The 19,182-nt window shown below is 28.7% G+C and overlaps 1 protein-coding gene across 2 annotated transcripts in view; it reads left to right on the top strand.

Moving 5' to 3' along the window:
• The window catches only part of LOC100207504 (ribonuclease H2 subunit B), a 52,362-nt gene extending 46,653 nt beyond the window's left edge, over nucleotides 1–5,709 (top strand). For both annotated transcript variants that reach the window (XM_065789063.1, XM_065789064.1), the window contains 3 exons: nucleotides 3,264–3,332; nucleotides 5,144–5,201; nucleotides 5,348–5,709. In XM_065789063.1, the coding sequence (XP_065645135.1) occupies nucleotides 3,264–3,332; nucleotides 5,144–5,201; nucleotides 5,348–5,445 (225 nt within the window). In that variant the 3' untranslated portion in view covers nucleotides 5,446–5,709. The remainder of the gene's footprint in view (nucleotides 1–3,263; nucleotides 3,333–5,143; nucleotides 5,202–5,347) is intronic.
• The last annotated feature ends 13,473 nt before the right edge of the window (nucleotides 5,710–19,182 follow it).

Below are 19,182 nucleotides of genomic sequence, written 5' to 3'. Positions count from 1 at the left end.
TCGAGCAAGCAAACCGGCGGCAATTGTGGAACGTTGATTTTTGTTGTTTTCGCTCAAAGTGTGTGGCACCCAAGCGCCGAGTTTCTGAACCTTGCCCATTGAGTGAAGGTGGTTCACCACAGTTTTTTGATCACAATCCATCTGCTCCGCCAATTCTCTGGTCGTTTGACGTGGATTTTTGTGAAGAAGTTGATTCAATCGCTCTTCGTCGAACTCAATTGGTCGACCGGTGTGTGATCCGCCTTGAGGTCAAAATTCCCATTTTTGAAGCGCGAAAACCAACGGCGGGCGGTACTTTCAGGCATTGCTCCTTCTCCATACTCAGCACAAATCTCACGAGCAGCTTCGGCGGCCTTAACACCTCAATTAAATGCAAAAAGCAAATGGTGTCGAAAATGCTCAGTTTTGTCCACTTGACATTCCATTTTAATGATCTGAAAATACACAAAAATAAAAAAAACTAACAAATCAAAACACACTATCTTGTAGAGCAAAACATTCTCTTTCAAACAACATAAAACATTTTGCCAATGCATTTTATTTCTGCGTGCATTTTTAAATTTGAAAAAAACGCTCATGAATTATTCCTCAACCCAATATATATATATATATATATTTAATTATATTAAATAAAGATACTACTAAAATAAAGTAAAGAATACAAAACCTTACTATTGTAACCATCTTCAACAAGACATTACAGAACAGCTTCTTTAAAATATGGTTCCTTCAACAAGTCTATAGAAAAGTTAACATCTAAAGATGATCGAAATTTAATAGCCTCCAATTGTTAACTATGACATATTTTGAAAGTTTTAATATTTTTTTATAAGGAAAATCTTTACTTCGCAACTCTAACCCCCTTTCCTTATTTTTTGGAAAACAAAAGTTTTCCAAAAGTTTGAAATCATTTTTTTCAAAAACATTTACCTTTTGATTTTTGATTTCTAGGTACAATATCCTGAAGAGTTGCTTATCTAAGAGTTGCTAACTCTGACCTAAAACCTCTTTTTTTGGTATGTGTCCCAACGAAATCATTATGTTCCAAAAATTTTACATAGTTAATGTGTTACAGCATTATGGTCTGGGAGATTGCAAACTTAGAATAACACCATGTGAAGCAAATCTTAAGTTATATGGTGTAGAGCCACAAAATAAGTAAAAAATTTCATATATAAATTTATGGTGAAGTGGTTTTAGTTTATCTACTGTTATTCTGACCTTAGTTTTTTTATCTCAAACATGAAACCAATAGAATTAGATAATGCTTAAACATGTTTTTCAATATATAAAAGATACTTTAGATTATTTTCTTATCATTTTGAAAAGCGCAGGAGAATTTAAATGTATTTTATGATGCTAATATCATTCAGCATCACTTATAATAACTTGAATATCTGCAAAATAAATTTCATTCAATCAGAGCTCTTCATTTTGCAATGATTGAAGAAGCTATTGTTTTAATCTTTAATAAAATGATTGGACACCTGAAGTAGAATATATGGCAATATTAGCCACATACCAAGAAGTAGCATACCTTTATTACTAAGTCAGTAAATATCAAAAATCACAACCAAGATATGAAATTGTTTTAGCAAAAAATCCAGTGAAACATTTTCAATCAAAATATATTAATTTACAATTTTATTAGAGAGTATGTATCTATATAATTAATACTTTATATGTACCATCAAATGAAAACTTTATATGTACCATCAAATGAAAACTTTATATGTACCATCAAATGAAAACTTTATATGTACCATCAAATGATAACTTTATATGTACCATCAAATGAAAACTTTATATGTACCATCAAATGATAACTTTATATGTACCATCAAATGATAACTTTATATGTACCATCAAATGAAAACTTTATATGTACCATCAAATGAAAACTTTATATGTACCATCAAATGAAAACTTTATATGTACCATCAAATGATAACTTTATATGTACCATCAAATGATAACTTTATATGTACCATCAAATGAAAACTTTATATGTACCATCAAATGAAAACTTTATATGTACCATCAAATGAAAACTTTATATGTACCATCAAATGAAAACTTTATATGTACCATCAAATGATAACTTTATATGTACCATCAAATGAAAACTTGGCAGATATTTTTAGTAAACTGTTTTAATATTTCTAAATATTTTCATATAGTTTCATTTTATAAGTGAATGAAAATATTTAGAATAATTTTCATTTGAAAATTTTATTTGGAACTTGTTGATGTGTTAACATGATGTCATCTATATAATGTCAGCGTTAATAATTTTATTATAATTCCACTATAATTATTTTGTAAAAACTCATTATAGAGTTTTTAATGTAAACAAAATAACTCTATAGTGAGCTTCTCTATGTTAGTTAATATGTTAGTTATATATTAGATATTTACTCACTAAAGTACACTATCTTGTTGTTTTTTTATATAAATGTGCTTTTAAAGATATTTGTTTTTGGTATCATAAAGTTAAAGTCTTTGTTAGAAAGGAATGTAACAGAGCAAGTATTACAAATCAGAGAAAGATGGATAATAACAACTATACTTTTTTGTTGAACCTTTTTTAATAAATCTTTGTTTAATAACAAATACTCATAGAACTCCTGACAGGATGATAATTTGAAGTTATATTTTACTGTTTTCTTATTTATTTTTATTCTTTATGACTACTACTTTTACATTTTTAGGTTAACACTGTCCTAATAAATATATTTTTATTATTTATTAGTAAATAATTGATAATTTTTTTTATTATCTTTAATATCTAGATAGTACCTGTCCAAACCTTTAGTTGATGTATGTACTGAAGCCCCACAAATAGTTATTTTAGTGCGATGTCATTTTAAGGCTGGGTACGCAAATATATTTATATATCAACATATATAATGGCATGTGTGTGTATATGTATAAATGAATTTAGTAAGCAAAAAATTATGCATGTGTATGAATGAATTTAGTAAGCAAAATATGTATGAATGAATTATGTAAGCAAAAAATTATGCATGTGTGTGTGTATATGTATAAATGAATTTAGTAAGCAAAAAATTAAAAAATTAAATCATATAAATAATGATGCTCATTTTTTATTATTTAGTAATCATTCTTCTAGAAATTTGTTATAGGTACCAACAAATAAAAATAAAACCAATTTGGTCAAAACAAATTGGCTTTATTTTAACATTTTGATTTGTTGTTCATTTAAATTTGCATGTCTGACTGTTTGAAATCTTTTTGTTTAGCGTCAAAAATTAAATGGTGCTCCAAAATGTTCTGAAGATTATCGTGATAGTTCAGTAAAACCTGATAAGGTAATACGATTTTTTTTGAAGTTAATACTTTTTTTTTACTTATTTTTAATTTTCAATTAAATTTTAGTATTGGTCAGTATATTACATGGTACTTAGTGATGGATTGTCACTAAATTAAAACTGAACCAAAAATAGATTTTTGTTTTCTTAACCAGGAATGAAAATAGATACTAATAGATTCCTAACTGGAATTGCAAACAAAAATTCAATGACTTAAATCAAGTTTCAAATTAATAAAGTTAAAAAAGATATTTAAATGATTTTTTTCAAATTAAAAACAAAAGTTATAAAGTGTAAGCAACAAGTTATTTAAATATTTAAATATTTTTAAAAACAAAAAAATTTTTCTATTCAATTATTAAATATTCAACTAAATGTTAATACTCAACTTATTAAATTAAATGTTAATACTCAACTTGTTAAATGTTAATACTCAACTTGTTAAATGTTAATACTCAACTGTTAAATATTTAAATATAATATAACTTGTTACTTATACTTTGTAACTTTTGTTTTTAATATCTAATCTTGTTTACAATAATCTGTAGATTCGAAATTGTTCTCAAGATCAAGAATAATTAAAATACCGAGTGGTCATGAAAAAAATCCAGGGATTAGAACCCCGACCTAAATTCAACGTTCTAGAACTCCGACCTAAATTTGGAGTTTTAAAACTCCTTAAAATGGGTTTTCGAAAGTAGATATGTAGAACCCTTTTTTACACTTTGTGTAAACCCCAATTATAACGTAACGTGATAACGTTACGCAACGTAGCAGGGAGAAAGAATAGTTATATAATTGACTTGAACAACAAATTTGAAAACTAAAAGCATTTCAAAGTTAAAAAAAAATCCTAACATGATTTTTATTTTTATAAAACAGAAGCCAGGTTTAAAAAGATGGTTTGGACCCCCTGGATTTCTAAATCCTGAGCTGATGCGTGAGCAGTTTTATGTCTTTTTTCAATTGAAAAAAGAATATTTTAACAATGAATAATTTTTTCAGGACATTTATTTACAAACAAATGTTCCATAGTAGCTTCTTAATACGTAACTTGTGGATAATAAAGACACATGGAATAACTGATTTAAAGCAGTCATTCATCGTGTCTGTAAAATTATTAGAAGCAGGATGTAATATATTGCAATTCAGTTAAACAACATTTTCATTTGACTTCACAGTTCTTGTAAAATTTTTCTTATTATAGCATCTGCTGAACATGAAAGTTGTATAAAATATCTGTTTGTAGAGTTTGCTTTTCCTCTCTAAAAACTTGATGAATGTCAACCTTTAATAAAAAAAGTAGAAAATTTATAAAAGATAAAATTTTTAAAGCTATTTTAAGTATTAAAATTTATTCATATGAGTTTAACTAAATTTATATGTAGAAAATAAAATTTACCCCTTGCCTAACACATCCAAACCTATTCCCAAAAAAAGCACTTTTAGTATCTAAAAATAATTTTAAATACTCAACAATTTACAGCTTTAAATGAAATTCCTTTTGAAATCAAATAGTTCAATTCAATTCGTAATTAAGTTTTTTAAAATTATTGAGAACATTTTTTCGAAAACGGGAAAGTTAAAATTAAAAGTGCTGTAACAATGGAAAGTTTTTATCAAATTTTTAATTTTTTAGGCGTTCAATAGAGTATTCTTAGGAGTAAAAATTGAAGGATATAATCTTATCTAAAAAGATCCTAACCCAAAAAAAGATTATGTCCTTAACGTAAGATTAGTTCAAGCTCAGAAAATAAACGCCGGTCGAAAGTTGTTCTGAGAATTCTGTATTCTTTTTGCTTTTGTTTTAGAAAGTTGCTGTGAAAATGAGTGCGAAACAAAAACAACTTCAAAAAATCGATAAAAAAGGTATGAAAACTATGAATAGTTTTTTTGGAACCAAACCAAAATAAAGCTTGCACATGTGAAGAAGGAAATTGATGTGGAAAAAATCTCCTTTAAAATTAGCGTATGTAAAATTTTTTGCCATGGTTTGTTATTTTGATTTTAAATAGTTGCAGGACGTCTGAAGAAACAAAGTACCAATCAAACATTTGCGTTAATTCGTGAACTTTTAAAGTTTTTTTGGAAGTTTAGGACGTCATCAAGTTGAATAAACAGTGCATTAAAAAAAAAGAAATTATTTTTCAATTTGATGTCAAGACGAACTCCAACAGACAAATCAAGTTGCAACTCTTTGTTGTATGTATTATAAATTTTACCTCAAGAGTGCAAAACTATAAAGTGTTCAGTTCAAAAATGATTGTACTTTTGATAATTCCTGATGCCGGGGTTTTTTTTTTGCTGACTTTTTTTGTTGTTGTAATATTTGTTTATGATTATTCTATTTATGTATTGGAAACCTGTGTAAATTGAAGCACACCATTTTCATTGTTAAACCCTAACCCTAAACATTGTCTAGAATAGTACTTTGAATTAATTCTTTATGGAAAACACGTTCTATATTGAAATTACGAAATTATCTTTACGTTATATGAACTAATATATCTTTACGTTATATGAACTAAACATAGACATGTTGCTTCGTGTAAAAAATTAAATTTCAACAAAAAAACAAATTTCAACATGTCTTTCTCTCGATATCTCATGATGCTATATCTATATCTCGTGATGCATACTTTCTTAGTTTTTTGGTTTAGAGAGACAAGTGTTTACAATTCTGTTAAAGGCTATGGCAAGATTTAAATTATAATTTGGACAATGTTTGGATCTTTACTCGACCCGTTGCCGGGCTTGTTAAAGCTTAACATTCCTCCACATACCAAAAATAAGCTTCAATCAGAGGCGCGCTTGTGTTCCCTATTTGACCTTTGAAGAACTAAAACTTGTTGTAATTGAATGCTAAAAAATATAGAAAACCAACCACCATATAGGGCATTGCTATTTACCCTTTAAACAAAAAGCTAGTAAATTGATGTTTATTTGACACATCCTTTAACAAACTTATAAATTATTTAAACTTAATAGTTATGGTACTAAATAGTTATGGTTACTAAATACTTCAGTGTTTAATTCTATTTTTGTGCAACAACTAAACAGGTCCTTTAATAGTAACAGGCAAGTAAAAAAAAGAAATTGGCATACAAATAAAATTTCCAAACGATCACTCATAAAAAAACAAGTCTCAATAATAATAAAAAATTTTATGATTTATAAATCTTCAAACTATTAAAAGTATATTAAACAGTTATTCAGTTGAATATTTATTTAGTAAGGAGTAAAAACTAATTTTCGGACCGAAATTACCCCCAGCAAATAATTCTAGATACAACAAGTTAAAAGTTCATTGTATCTAGGATATAAAATCAATCATAAGGATAAATAAAAACTTCTAATTTGACAGAATTTTGTGTTTCTAAGATTTTTCAACGGATTCAACAATATTAACGGAAAGTAAAATAATACGTTGTTGAATCAAATATATTCTGAATAAAGTTGTTACATCAACAATGTTGTTACATCAACGATGTTGTTACATCAATGATGTTGTTACATCGACGATGTTGTTACATCAACGATGTTTACAAATAGTAATAAGTAAAATATAAAGTAAATACAAGTGAAACAATTCAATTATAATAATAATAGAGATAATAATTATAATACGAATAATATTAGAATAATACTAGTGATAATAAAACGTAAATACTAAAATAATAATAACAAGAATAGTAATAACAGCAATAATAATATAACAAAAAACATTGATGTAATAAATAATAATTATAATAACAACAGTAAGATAAATAATATTTATTATGATAAAAAATATAGTAATATTAACAATAATAGTGATATAACAAATACTAATAAAAATATTTCAGTTTAAAAAAGAATAAAATAGTAGATTTTATTAAAGATATTTAATATAGTATTATTAAAAAAATTAAAAATAAAAAAAAAAAGTTCCGAGTTGTAAATAATAAGATGTAGTAAAGTATAAAATTTATAAAAATATTTTTTTCTAAATTTATAAAAAAATTTTTTTCTAAATTTATAAAAATATATTTTTCTAAAAAATAGTAAGATAGCAGTTTCAAATTTTAAGAAATGATTTAAGAGATTTTAGTTTTGGAACTTTAGGAAGGTTCTTGTTTTTATTTAGTATGGATTCGTAGCCGTAATGAACAGTTCGATACAGGTAACTTAAGTTGCAATTTTCCCTATAACTACAAAAGTTAATAAATGTAAGTAGTAGGTTATTATGATTTTGGTTTCAAACAAATAGGCAATTTGGTAGCTGAATAAGGTCACACAATTTAAGGACTTTAGGTAAATAATAAAGTATGTTGAAAGTAAAATAATTTTTTATTCATAAATTTTTATTCATTTTAATGGTCATAAATTTTTATTCATTTTGGCGAGATGTTTTTTCTTATAAAAACTCAACCAAAAAATTGGGCGAACACAAAACTTTATATTTTGTATTTTAGAACACCAATTTTTTTTTAATATTAATAGTTTAATTTTATCCACATGTTTCTTTTTTGCGCTTAAATAAAAGATACCTCAGTTTCGGTTATTACTAATGAATGATCCTTAAGGTGTAATTTTTGTCCTTCATGTCTTTTGTCCAATGTCCTTTAGACTTTTTTGCGAAAAGAAATGTGTTACTTTAGATTAGTTTTAAAAAATAAAAACTAATCTAAAGTAAATAGTTTTTAAGTTTTAAAAGTAACTTCAATTTAAAACTTAAAAAGTTTTAAATTGAAGAAAACGCATCTTGCCACGGTCATCTTGCCACGGTCATCTTGCCACGGTCATCTGACCAGATGAATTTTCTATTTTAATTTTTATTACAAATACTTTTGTTTACAAACTAAAAACTCATGCAGGTAATAAATCATTTTGATATCATAAACATACTGATTAAATCATAAACATACTGATTAAATCATAAACATACTGATTATATCATAAACTTACTGATTATATCATAAACATACTGATTATATCATAAACATACTGATTATATATTATTGCATTATGACTAATAGTTTTACAATAACTTAGGATTTTCAAAACGTTCGCCATTTTGCCCTGACTTCCCTTAATAAAAATTAACGTTTCTGATCATTTTCTTTTTTTTCTCTAACAATATTGATAACTATTTGATAATAATAATACATTAACAAAAAAAACGTCTTTGTCAAACGCTTTTTTACTGATATAATTCTTGCATTATTTAAGAATCAAATATCACTAATAAATTAAAAACAAACAGTTCGTTGGAAGCAAATAAGGTGTATGACTCATTCTTTCAAACTTTCTATGAAATATACACTGTCCTCCACGTAAGCACACAATATAAAAACTTTCTACTGTCCTCCACATAAGCACACAACATAAAAACTTTCTACTGTCCTCCGCGTAAGCACACAACATAAAAAATTTGATTTTTAAACTTCAATTACTGAATACATTTTTTCTAAAATTAATACTCTTAAAAGTTAAAGTCTTTTCCTTATATTACATATAAGGAAAAGATTTGTACATAATACGACTACCTGAAAATGAATAAGCGTGTTGTTTTGCATTTATTGGTATTTAAACATCAACTTTTTTATTACTACTAAAAAAAAACAAAAAGTGTTTACTTTTTCGGTCGGTTTTGAATAATGCCGTACCAAAAATACCTTGAGTGTAAAAATTGAATTTTTTTAGTTAGGTTTTGGATATGATTCATTATAAAAATCAAGCCTTATATAAAGAATAATTAATCTTAAAGTTAAAACGAACATAATAATATATTAGCATATTAGCCAAATATTAAATAGATTTTGGCAAATATCTCAAAACCTGTTTTTCTGCACCTAGCGTGTTCTTGATTTACAAGACAGTTCTATAGAGAATGATATTGCCTTGCGATCACAGTTTTGCGCTGTTTTCGAGAACAATATTAATGATTAGTAGTTCAAACCCCACCATCTGAACAAGTTTTGCGACATCGGTTAGGATGGAGGCCTGAACTTCCAATTAAATGCACATCCGCGGTGCGGATATTTTGGTGTATTGATCCTTTATAATGGCAGAAAACAAAGATTATAAGAAATGAGTCAAACAAAAATAAATTCCCAACAAGTACTAAATTTATAAATGGATTTATAAATTACGTCTTTTTCGAATAATCAAACAACTTTATCAAGACAGTCCTTTAGAAACGAAGCATGAGGGGGTTTCGCCATGATGTTCTGTAATGTAATTTTTCCTAAACTTAACCATGTTCTTAAAAACAAAGCAAAACTTTATATAACATTAATATATTTTATATAGTTTAGTTTATTTTATTTTAGTGATCAATAATTTAAAAATTTACAACAATCCGTAATAAATTTATAGACTTTTAAAAAATCATAAATGTTTGCTATTTTTAAATTACCAATGAAGATGTGCTGCATCAGGCACCTCTATACTAACAGTCTTAAGATCCTCGTGCACATCTGCGACTTTTAGAACATAATAGAATACTGGAAACATGTGAAGAAAGCTGTTTTTCAGTTATCTTTTTAAATTCTCTTTTAACTGATTTAAATGTTCATCTAGTCGATTTTTGAACATATTCACCAAAGTCAAGCTAACTACTATTTGTGGCAGGGTATTCCACTGTAAAACAACACGGTTCATGAAAAATTTCTCTCTTGGCATGCAATTGAGTACTCTTTGCTGTGCAAGTCTTTGATTATGACCACACATAATATAATTTGACGATGAAGGATGATTGAATGGTACGTGAAAGCTTATTTCATCAATTTCACGCATGAACTTGAACATCAAAATTAAAAAACCTGACTCTTCGCTGCTCAGCGGTGCGATGCCTAATCTCAGAAATGGTTTTTGTACCACAGTTTTGAACTTTTTTTAGCGCTTCTATGTCTCCCTGTTGGTACGGTGACCACGCTTGGATAGCGTGCTCTAGGTGAGGACGAACATGCGTGGTATACAGTTCTTTCCACAGTAAAAAACTACGGCTGCGAAAAAGTTTTTTTAAGCCTCCTCAAGGAGCGGTTAGCATTAACCGCAGCTGCTGAAATTTGAACATTAAGTTTAAGATCATCTGAGATAAGAACTCCAAGATCTCTCTCTATATATTTTTTTTTTTTTTTTTTTTTTTGTTATTCACCTCCCCAAGGCCGAGAAGGCCACTACAGATGAGGAGGCTTCTTAATAATGGTTATAACCCTCTCTCAACTCTTTAACTCCGAAACACGAACCTTGACGAACAAGGCCGCTGCGCGGAGAAACAAGTTGATTTACTCTTTATTATTATTACTATTTATTGATTTACTTGCAATCGAATTTACTCTATATGAGTAAATTCGATTGCAAGTGGCAGGCCGTCTGGTCCTGGCATGAAATAGTTTCGTTTTGATAAATACTTTTTATAAAATATATTAATGGTATATAATTATATTATATACCATTATTATGTGCCTTATTATGATAGCAGTCGTAGTGGTATCGCACTTGCTTCAGATCCGTGGATCAAACCCCACCTCTGAGAAAGTTTTGTGACATCGGTTAGGAAGGAGGCGTGAACTTCATGTTAAATGCTCATCCGCGTGCTCTGTGATATGACCGTAAGGACTTCTTGGGGCACCTAAATAAAAATTAAAAAAAAAAAAATGTTTTTATATAAAATACCAATACCCCCAATAAAAACCAAACCCCCCAAAAAAAGTATTATGTAAACTACGCTAAACAATTTGAAAGTCAAAAAAAAAGAAAAATTTAACTTTAATAATTAGTATAGCAAATCAGAATTTTAATATAAATTTTAATTGGTTATTTTAATATAAATTTTAATTAGTTATTTTGAGTTAAGTATTTTAAATTATGCTTTTTACATTGATTGTTTATAATTAGTGAACGGAAACTTTCGGCTTCGGCCGAAGTTTCGGCCGAAACCGAAACCGAAATTTCTGCTTCAATAATTTTTTTACTTTTCCTGTTTCGGCCGAAATTTCGGTTCAAACCGCAACCGAAATGAGCCGAAACTTTTATAAGATTTTTTTTTAAGTTTTAATTTAGAGTGGGATTATGATGGTTTCCTAATTGTAATTGTTTGTTAGTAAATCAATTTTTAATTATAACAATTGTAGAAATTTTAATTGAAATCACGTTACATAATAGTTTTAAATTACTATTCTCAAAATCATTCTTAAAATGAATTAAGATTTAAGTAAAGCAACCCAAACCAATAGTTTCATCAAAAGTTTCTCAGTACTAAATTTTACAATGGAAAATAATCGATAAAAAACTGGTTTATGGAATCATTTTACCGTGACAGGTAGTGATTTCAAACACGGAACTTGCAATATCTACAATTTGAAAGTATCTCGTGAATCGCACAATCCAAAATTTTAATCACTTAGCGGACTTTCATCACATATAAGAAGTGGTTTACTCTAAAAAATCTCTTAACTGAAAAAGCAATACAACTACCGGCAGTCCTATAAATCTCAAAAATTGATTCAAACTTCAAAGAAGGTCTGAAGTTTCTCGTGCGACCGTGGCGCAGTGGTTAGAGCGCTTGCCTTTTAAGCAGGAGATCCAGGCTCAAAACGAGCTTCGCATATATTTTTGCGTCACGGTAATGAAGGAGGCGTGAACTTCCTGGTTAAATGCACTTCCGCGGTGCTCTGTGACAAGACCTATAGGTTTTCTTGGGACACCTAAATAACAACAAAAAAAAAAGTTTCATAGATTTATATTAGAAAAAAACATTAAAAGCAAAGTTTGGTTTGGCAAAAGTAGCGAAGAGATTCCTTAGACCTCCACCAACATCTGCCGAAGTTAAAAGGTTGTTTTTAACTGCTGGAGAAATTCTTTCAAATGAAAGAAACAGACTTTTGCCAGAAAACATGAAAAAATATGTATTTCGCAGAGAAAATACTTCAATTATTACCTTTAATTATTGAAATGTCTTGACATATTAGAGTTTTTATCAAACTATGTTACATGGTGATTGGCTAAATATATGTAAAATAGTTTTTTTTTGCTTTAATTCGGTGATCATAAAAGGTTCAGGGATTTTAAACATTCATTTTCAAATTTCGGCCGAAATTTCGGTTTCGGTTTCGGCCGAAATTTCGGTTTCGGTTTCGGCTACGGCTTCACTGAACCGAAATTTCGGTACTTTCGGTTTCGGCTGAAATTTCGGTTTCGGTCGATCACTATTTATAATTAAAACCACGTGAATTAAATAAATTTTAACTATTTTTTAAAAATCTGTTTGATCTTCCTGAACTAAAAAGTTCCAAACAAGATAAACCCCATAAATGAATCGTGCTTCCACTAATCTCAAGTTTAAACAGGTCGAGATGATATTAATATTATTAAAAGTTCTTTTCATATTTTAAAAGACATTTTCAAGATTTTTAAATGTTCCGTTAAACAAGGAAGTTTGTTTGTGGTTTTACTTCTTAAAAAATTATCCTGTGCTGTAAATTTGTAAATTATTTAAATTAAATTGTTAAAAAAAAACAACTTAAAATGCTTTAAATTTATGAATTTATTTTTTGAATATCATATAAAGTTTTTTAATTAGCTAAGACATTCGAAAAATGAACGAGTTTGTACGCTTTTAATGAAATTTTAATACATAAATATTTGCAAGCGATGCTCATCGAAAAGACCTTAAGGTCTTATACGAGTCCCTGCGTTCTTTTTTTTTTTTATCAACAGCGACAATTCTTTGTATATTATTGTATTATTTATTTTATTATTTGTATATGTATAATTTACATGTATATTTATATATTATATATGTATTTTTTACATATTATGTATGTATTTTGATATATTTATATATTATGTGTATTATTTATATATTTATATTTATATATGTAAATATATATATATATATATATATATATATATATATATATATGTATATATATATATATATATATATATATATATATATAATATATATATATATATATATATATATACATATATATACAGTATTGGACAAAACATTTGCAACCAACATCGAACAATGCTAAAAAGTGTTCCTAATTTTACATGTCTTAAAAACGAAACGAACTATACTACCACAGCAAACAGTTCAGGAGTCTGGAGTCATAGCATGTCATGACATGAGCAATCAGCTGACAGGTGACAGCACACAGGCAGAATTTTGTTGACAAGTGCCATTTTGCAGCGGACAAAACAAGTGCAACTTTTTTGGTTTGTTTCATTTTCTTAAGTCTGGTCAGTGTCAACGTCACGGAAGTTTTTAATAATTAAAGGAAGTATCCAGAAGTTTCCAGAAGCATGCAGAAGCTTCCAGAAGTTTCCAGAAGAAGCATCTGGAAGCATCCAGTAGCATCCAGAAATATCCAGAAACATTCAGAAGCATCCAGACACACCCAGAAGCTTCCAGAAGCATCGAAAAGAAGCATCTAGAATCTTCCAGAACAGGTTCACACAGGTTCATTTTACTATATAAGAGACATGTAAATCGACATGTAATTCAGTCAGTATATGGAAGTCAATCAGTCAGTATTATCAAAACAGTTTATCGAAGTGAGTTTTATCAAAGTGTTTTATCAAAGAACATCAATACAAGAAGTGAAATACAACAAGTTTTTCATTACATCAATACAGTCCACATCCAACCAAGACGTTGTGTTCCACAGAGCATTATTGTATCATCACAAGGTAAATGTAACACGGTAAGCCTTGAGAAGCGTGATTATTTATTTTTATTATTTTTATGACTTCAAGTGCAAAAATGGCTCCCGACAGTCTTGGATTGGAACTAAGAAAGATAATTATTGGCGATTACGTAAGTGGAATGTCACAAAAAAGTATTTGTGATAAATATCGCGTGAAAAAATGGACCGTATCAAGACTATGTTCGAAATATTGTTCTACGGGGAAGTTGGCAGCAGATAACAAAGGTGGAAGACCGCGTTCCACCATTTCTAGAGAGTATTCTATGATCGTCAGATCCGTCAAGAAGGATCCCTGGATATCATCAATCGAGATACAAAAGCAATTAGAGCTGCCTGTATCGGAACAATCAGACGACGTGCTGTTGAAGCCGGATTGTTTTCTCGACGCCCTGCAAAGAAACCACTGATTTCACTAAAAAACCAGAAGAAAAGACTCCTGTTTGCTACATCTCATACTGACTAAAATGTGCAAAATGGCGAACTGTCCTGTTCAGTGATGAATCGAAGTTCAACATCATTGGGAGCGATGGCATTTGCCGTGTACGTCGACCGGCCGGAAAACGCCTCGATTTACGTTACTGCCATAAGACCGTGAAGCATGATGGAGGCAATGTAATGGTCTGGGGGTGTTTTTCTGCTAACGGTCTAGATCTAATACATCGAAACAATAAAATAATGGACCGTTTCATGTATAAAAATATCCTGAAAGATGTTATGTTACCTCGTGCTGAATGGAATATGCCAATAAAATGGGTTTTTCAGCAAGACAACGATCCGAAACACACCGCAAAAGTAGTCAAGCAGTGGTTTCAAGACAACCACATATCGGTGATGGATTGGTCGCCTCAATCTTTGGATCTCAACCCTATCGAGAACCTTTGGGAGATCGTCAACAGCAGAATTAATCGTGAAGGTGTTCGTAATAAGGATCAACTGTTTGAACAAATCCAAAAGGCCTGGGCAGCGATTCCACAAAGTTTCATTGATCACCTGATCGAATCTATGCCTCGAAGATGCAAGGCTGTGATCGACAACAAAGGATTCGCCACGAAATATTGATAGCGAAATACAGCTTGGTCAACATTTTTTCGACTTGCACTTGTTTTGTCCAGAAGGAAATCAACTTTAATACTTTTGATTAATTTATTAATTTTCGTGTACAAATAATGAACTTTGTGATGAATAAAACTTGAAGCACTTTGTCTCTAAACAGTTACATAGTTATTTCTTTAAATTGAAAAAATGCAGCACTTTTAAATAAAGAAACTAAATTAGCATTATTTGGTTGCACTCGTTTTGTCCGATACTGTATATATATATATATATATATATATATATGATTTGAGTGTAGACATGTATAAGAGTGTATGTTATATTAATAAGAAAACATCAAACAATACGAATTCTCTTAACACAAATAATAATTTATTTTGAGAAAATAAATTATTATTTGTATTAAGAGAATTCGTATTGTTTGATGTTTTCTTATTAATATATATATATATATATATATATATATATATATATATATATATATATATATATATATATATATATATATATATATATATATATATATATATATATATATATATATATATATATATATATATACATATTATTTATGTATATTTTTTCTATCATTTGTTTTATTATTTTTAACATTTAATTTATTATTTTTTATATTTTTGTACCATTTATTTTATAAATAAATCATTTTAAAATGTAATATAGAACAAAAATTAGAAAGAAAAAAAACAAACGATTGAAGTTTTTTTTTTTAGAATTTAAACCTGTTTTTAAAATGCACAGCAGTTGTTCTTGACTATATAAATATAGTTATAGATATTAATATTATTATAAATATCTTTTTTATATCGTTTTTAGAGTTAAACGTCAAGTTAAGCAATTGCTCAAAACAACGCTGAGTAAAAGCAATTTATCCTTTTTATTTAACCTCCCTTTTTGCTATAGAATTATTAGAAATTATTATTCAAAACATTTTTAAGTTTTCAAATATTCAATTAATCAAGGATTTTTTCCCGACCAATTGAAAATAGCTAAAATTAATTACCTTTATTTATAATTGGTGAACTATCGAATGTGAGTAATTACAGATCTAAGTACTCCATGTTTTTTCGAAAATTTTAGAAAATATTTTATTCAATAGAAATAATAATAAAAATAATTATAATAATAATAATAATATTAAGAATATCTATAATATTATGAATAAGAAAATCATTATGAAATATCCTTATTAAGAATAAATATAAATAATTGATTGACAAAGGAAGGTGATTCAGTGAGTTATCAATGAGTTCGAAAAATTAAAACTTTAAAATAATTTATCTTCATATGTTTAAAACAAAATGAATATAAACAAATTTAAAAAAAAATTTTCATTAGTTTTTATCATTATTAACTTATTTATTTGTTTTCATTTAGGTGCTCCAAGAAGTCCTTACGGTCTTTTCACAGAGTATCACGGATGATCACTTAATCGGAAGTTCACTTTCATTCACATTTCTTTCAAACCGATGTCACAAAACTTGCCCAGAGGTAGGGTTTGAACGACGGATCCTTAGTTTCTGAGGCAAGTGCGCTACCACTGCGCCACGGCTGCTATAATAATGGAAATTTTTATTGTATGAGTAACTGTGTCACTCATACAATAGAATCTTCTATAAAAATAGTCAGATGAAAAAGAAAAAGAAGAAAAATAAAAGAAGTTAATAATGATAAAAAAAATAAAGTAAAATATTTTTAAATATTTGTTTAAATTTATTTTGTTTTAAATAAAGAAATGAATATAAACTATTTTAAAGTTTTAATTTTCAAATTCATTCACAATGTACACAAGACTTCGATTTCGTTCATTGATGCACTGATGTGTAATTGAATACGTACCATACCTGAAAGTTTTATAGGGAGGTATTAGTTTTCCATTATTGATGTTTCTAGTTAAATGTGAATGTATGAACCGAGTATCAGTGAAGGTTGAAATAGAAGAAAGTAAATTTTTATTAAAGGAATTAAAAACAAAAAGAAGATTAGCAAATCTAAATAATGCTAAAAAGGTAGGAATTATAAGTTTTTTTAGGACAAAGACGTCGATATGTTCAGAGAAATTAAGTTTGCATTTATTCAATGATCTAAACCTTTTAGATTTAGGTTTACATTCTTACAAAAGGAATATTAGTAGTATACTTATTAATATGCGAGTTATTAGTATCATCAGCAAACAAATGGACTGATGAAAAGTAGACAGAGTTATTTAGATCATAAACAAATATCAATATAATCGAGAGCCAAGAACAGAACCCTGGGGAACACCACAAAATATGTATTTATTATTTGATTTGTAACCATTAATTCTAACAAAGTGCTTCCGATTTGAGAAATAAGATTGAAACCAATTACAAGCAACTCCTCGGTATATCATAACTTTAAAATTAGAAATTAAAATGGTATGATTAACGGTATTGAAAGCTTTTTTAAAGTCGGTAAAACACCACCAGCAAAATGACCAGTATCCAGTGCTTTTTAATTTTTTCGGTTATACTTATTAAACGGTGGCAAGTAGAGTGTGTTGATCGAAATCCTAACCAAAATTCATTTAAACAATTAAAGAAACTCAAAAATGAGTATAATCTAGAATACATTAGTTTTTCAAAGAGCTAGCTAATGTTAGATAGAATTGAAATTGGCTTATATTTAGTGCATGAGAGTTTTAAGCCATTTTCATATATTGAAATGACACAATATAATTTCAAAATGTCAGGAAAAACTACATTTAAGAAGAAAATATTAAATAGCTGAGAGAGAATATGAGAGAGAAAATGAGAGAGAATATGAGAGAGAGAGAATATGAGAAAGAATATGAGAGAGAGAGAGCCTTAACCTCTCCACCTTTATCTAATGCACGATAAAACCTGTCAGTTATTACTGTTAGCAAATCAGCTGTAGAACGAGAAGATCGAAATCCATATTGATGGTCAGAAAGTAAGTTATTAGATTCAAAATAAGAGATTAAGTGTTTGTTGATTAAAGATTCAAAAACCTTGCTTATGATAGGAAGTAGACTTATGGGACGGTAGTTAGACAAATCAGATCGCTCTCCAGAATTTTTGAAGATAAGGATAACAGATGCGGCTTTCCAGCAGGCTGGAAAACAAGACTTTGATAAGCACTTGTTGACTAGTTTTGAGAGTATAGACGACAGCTCCGTAGAACACTTCTGCAAGACAATAACAGGTATGTTGTCCGGGCCACTAGCTGTAGAAGAGTCTAGGCAGGAAATCACTTTAGATACAGAAGCTGGAGTGATATGAATATCAAGCAATGGATCAACCTGTTTGTTGGTAATATCAGGTAGAACGCAACTAGTGGAATCAAGAGATGATATTGATGAAAAGTTTTTAGCAAACAATTCAGCTTTGTCTTTAGGTGAGGTGACAAAGTCTGAACCATACAAGAGAGGTGGAATTATAGATTTGCCCTTATTATTGATATTATTAAAGATTCTCCAGAAGTCACGAGAGCCTAATTTTTGAGATGAGATACGAAATTTTATGACCTGAGAATAGCGGGTTTTGGCGTAAGTAAAGCCTTTTTATAATTGTTTCTCGCAGTAATAAACAGACGTCTGTTTTCTGGAGAATTGTTTTGCTGATAAATATGGAAGTAACGGTTTCGATTGGCAATCGCAGCAGCACAGTGTGAAGAAAACCATGGAGGAGAGTGAGGTTTGACCTGGAATTGTCGAGAGGATGAATGTGGAGAAACTGAGTACTGACTAGAATCAGAAACAAGACATACGTCGAGTAGAGAAGGCAAATGATTCGGGTTGTCAGGAAAACAAGTTGGAAAGTTGACTATTTGAGTTAGGGATTGAGAAAGGCAAAAGTTGTGGGCTTTAATGCCTGCAGAATCACTGACACTAGAGCCAAGCCATTCAGAGTGGTGAGCATTAAAGTCACCAACAACAACTATATTAGCTGATGGATAAAGAGAGAGGGCTTGGTCAATATGATTAGATATAACATCAAGAAAAAAGATATAACATATAGAAAAAAAAGAAAGGCAATAGAGTGAAGTTGTGCTAAGCGAAAGCACATGAAAGAATAGTCTGTGGATTCAAACCT

The sequence above is a fragment of the Hydra vulgaris genome, chromosome 01 (genome assembly GCF_038396675.1).
Source record: "Hydra vulgaris chromosome 01, alternate assembly HydraT2T_AEP".
Lineage (NCBI taxonomy): Eukaryota > Metazoa > Cnidaria > Hydrozoa > Anthoathecata > Hydridae > Hydra > Hydra vulgaris.
The sequence above is the reverse complement of the archived record's forward strand: the minus strand, read 5'-3'. Positions and strand labels throughout refer to the sequence as shown.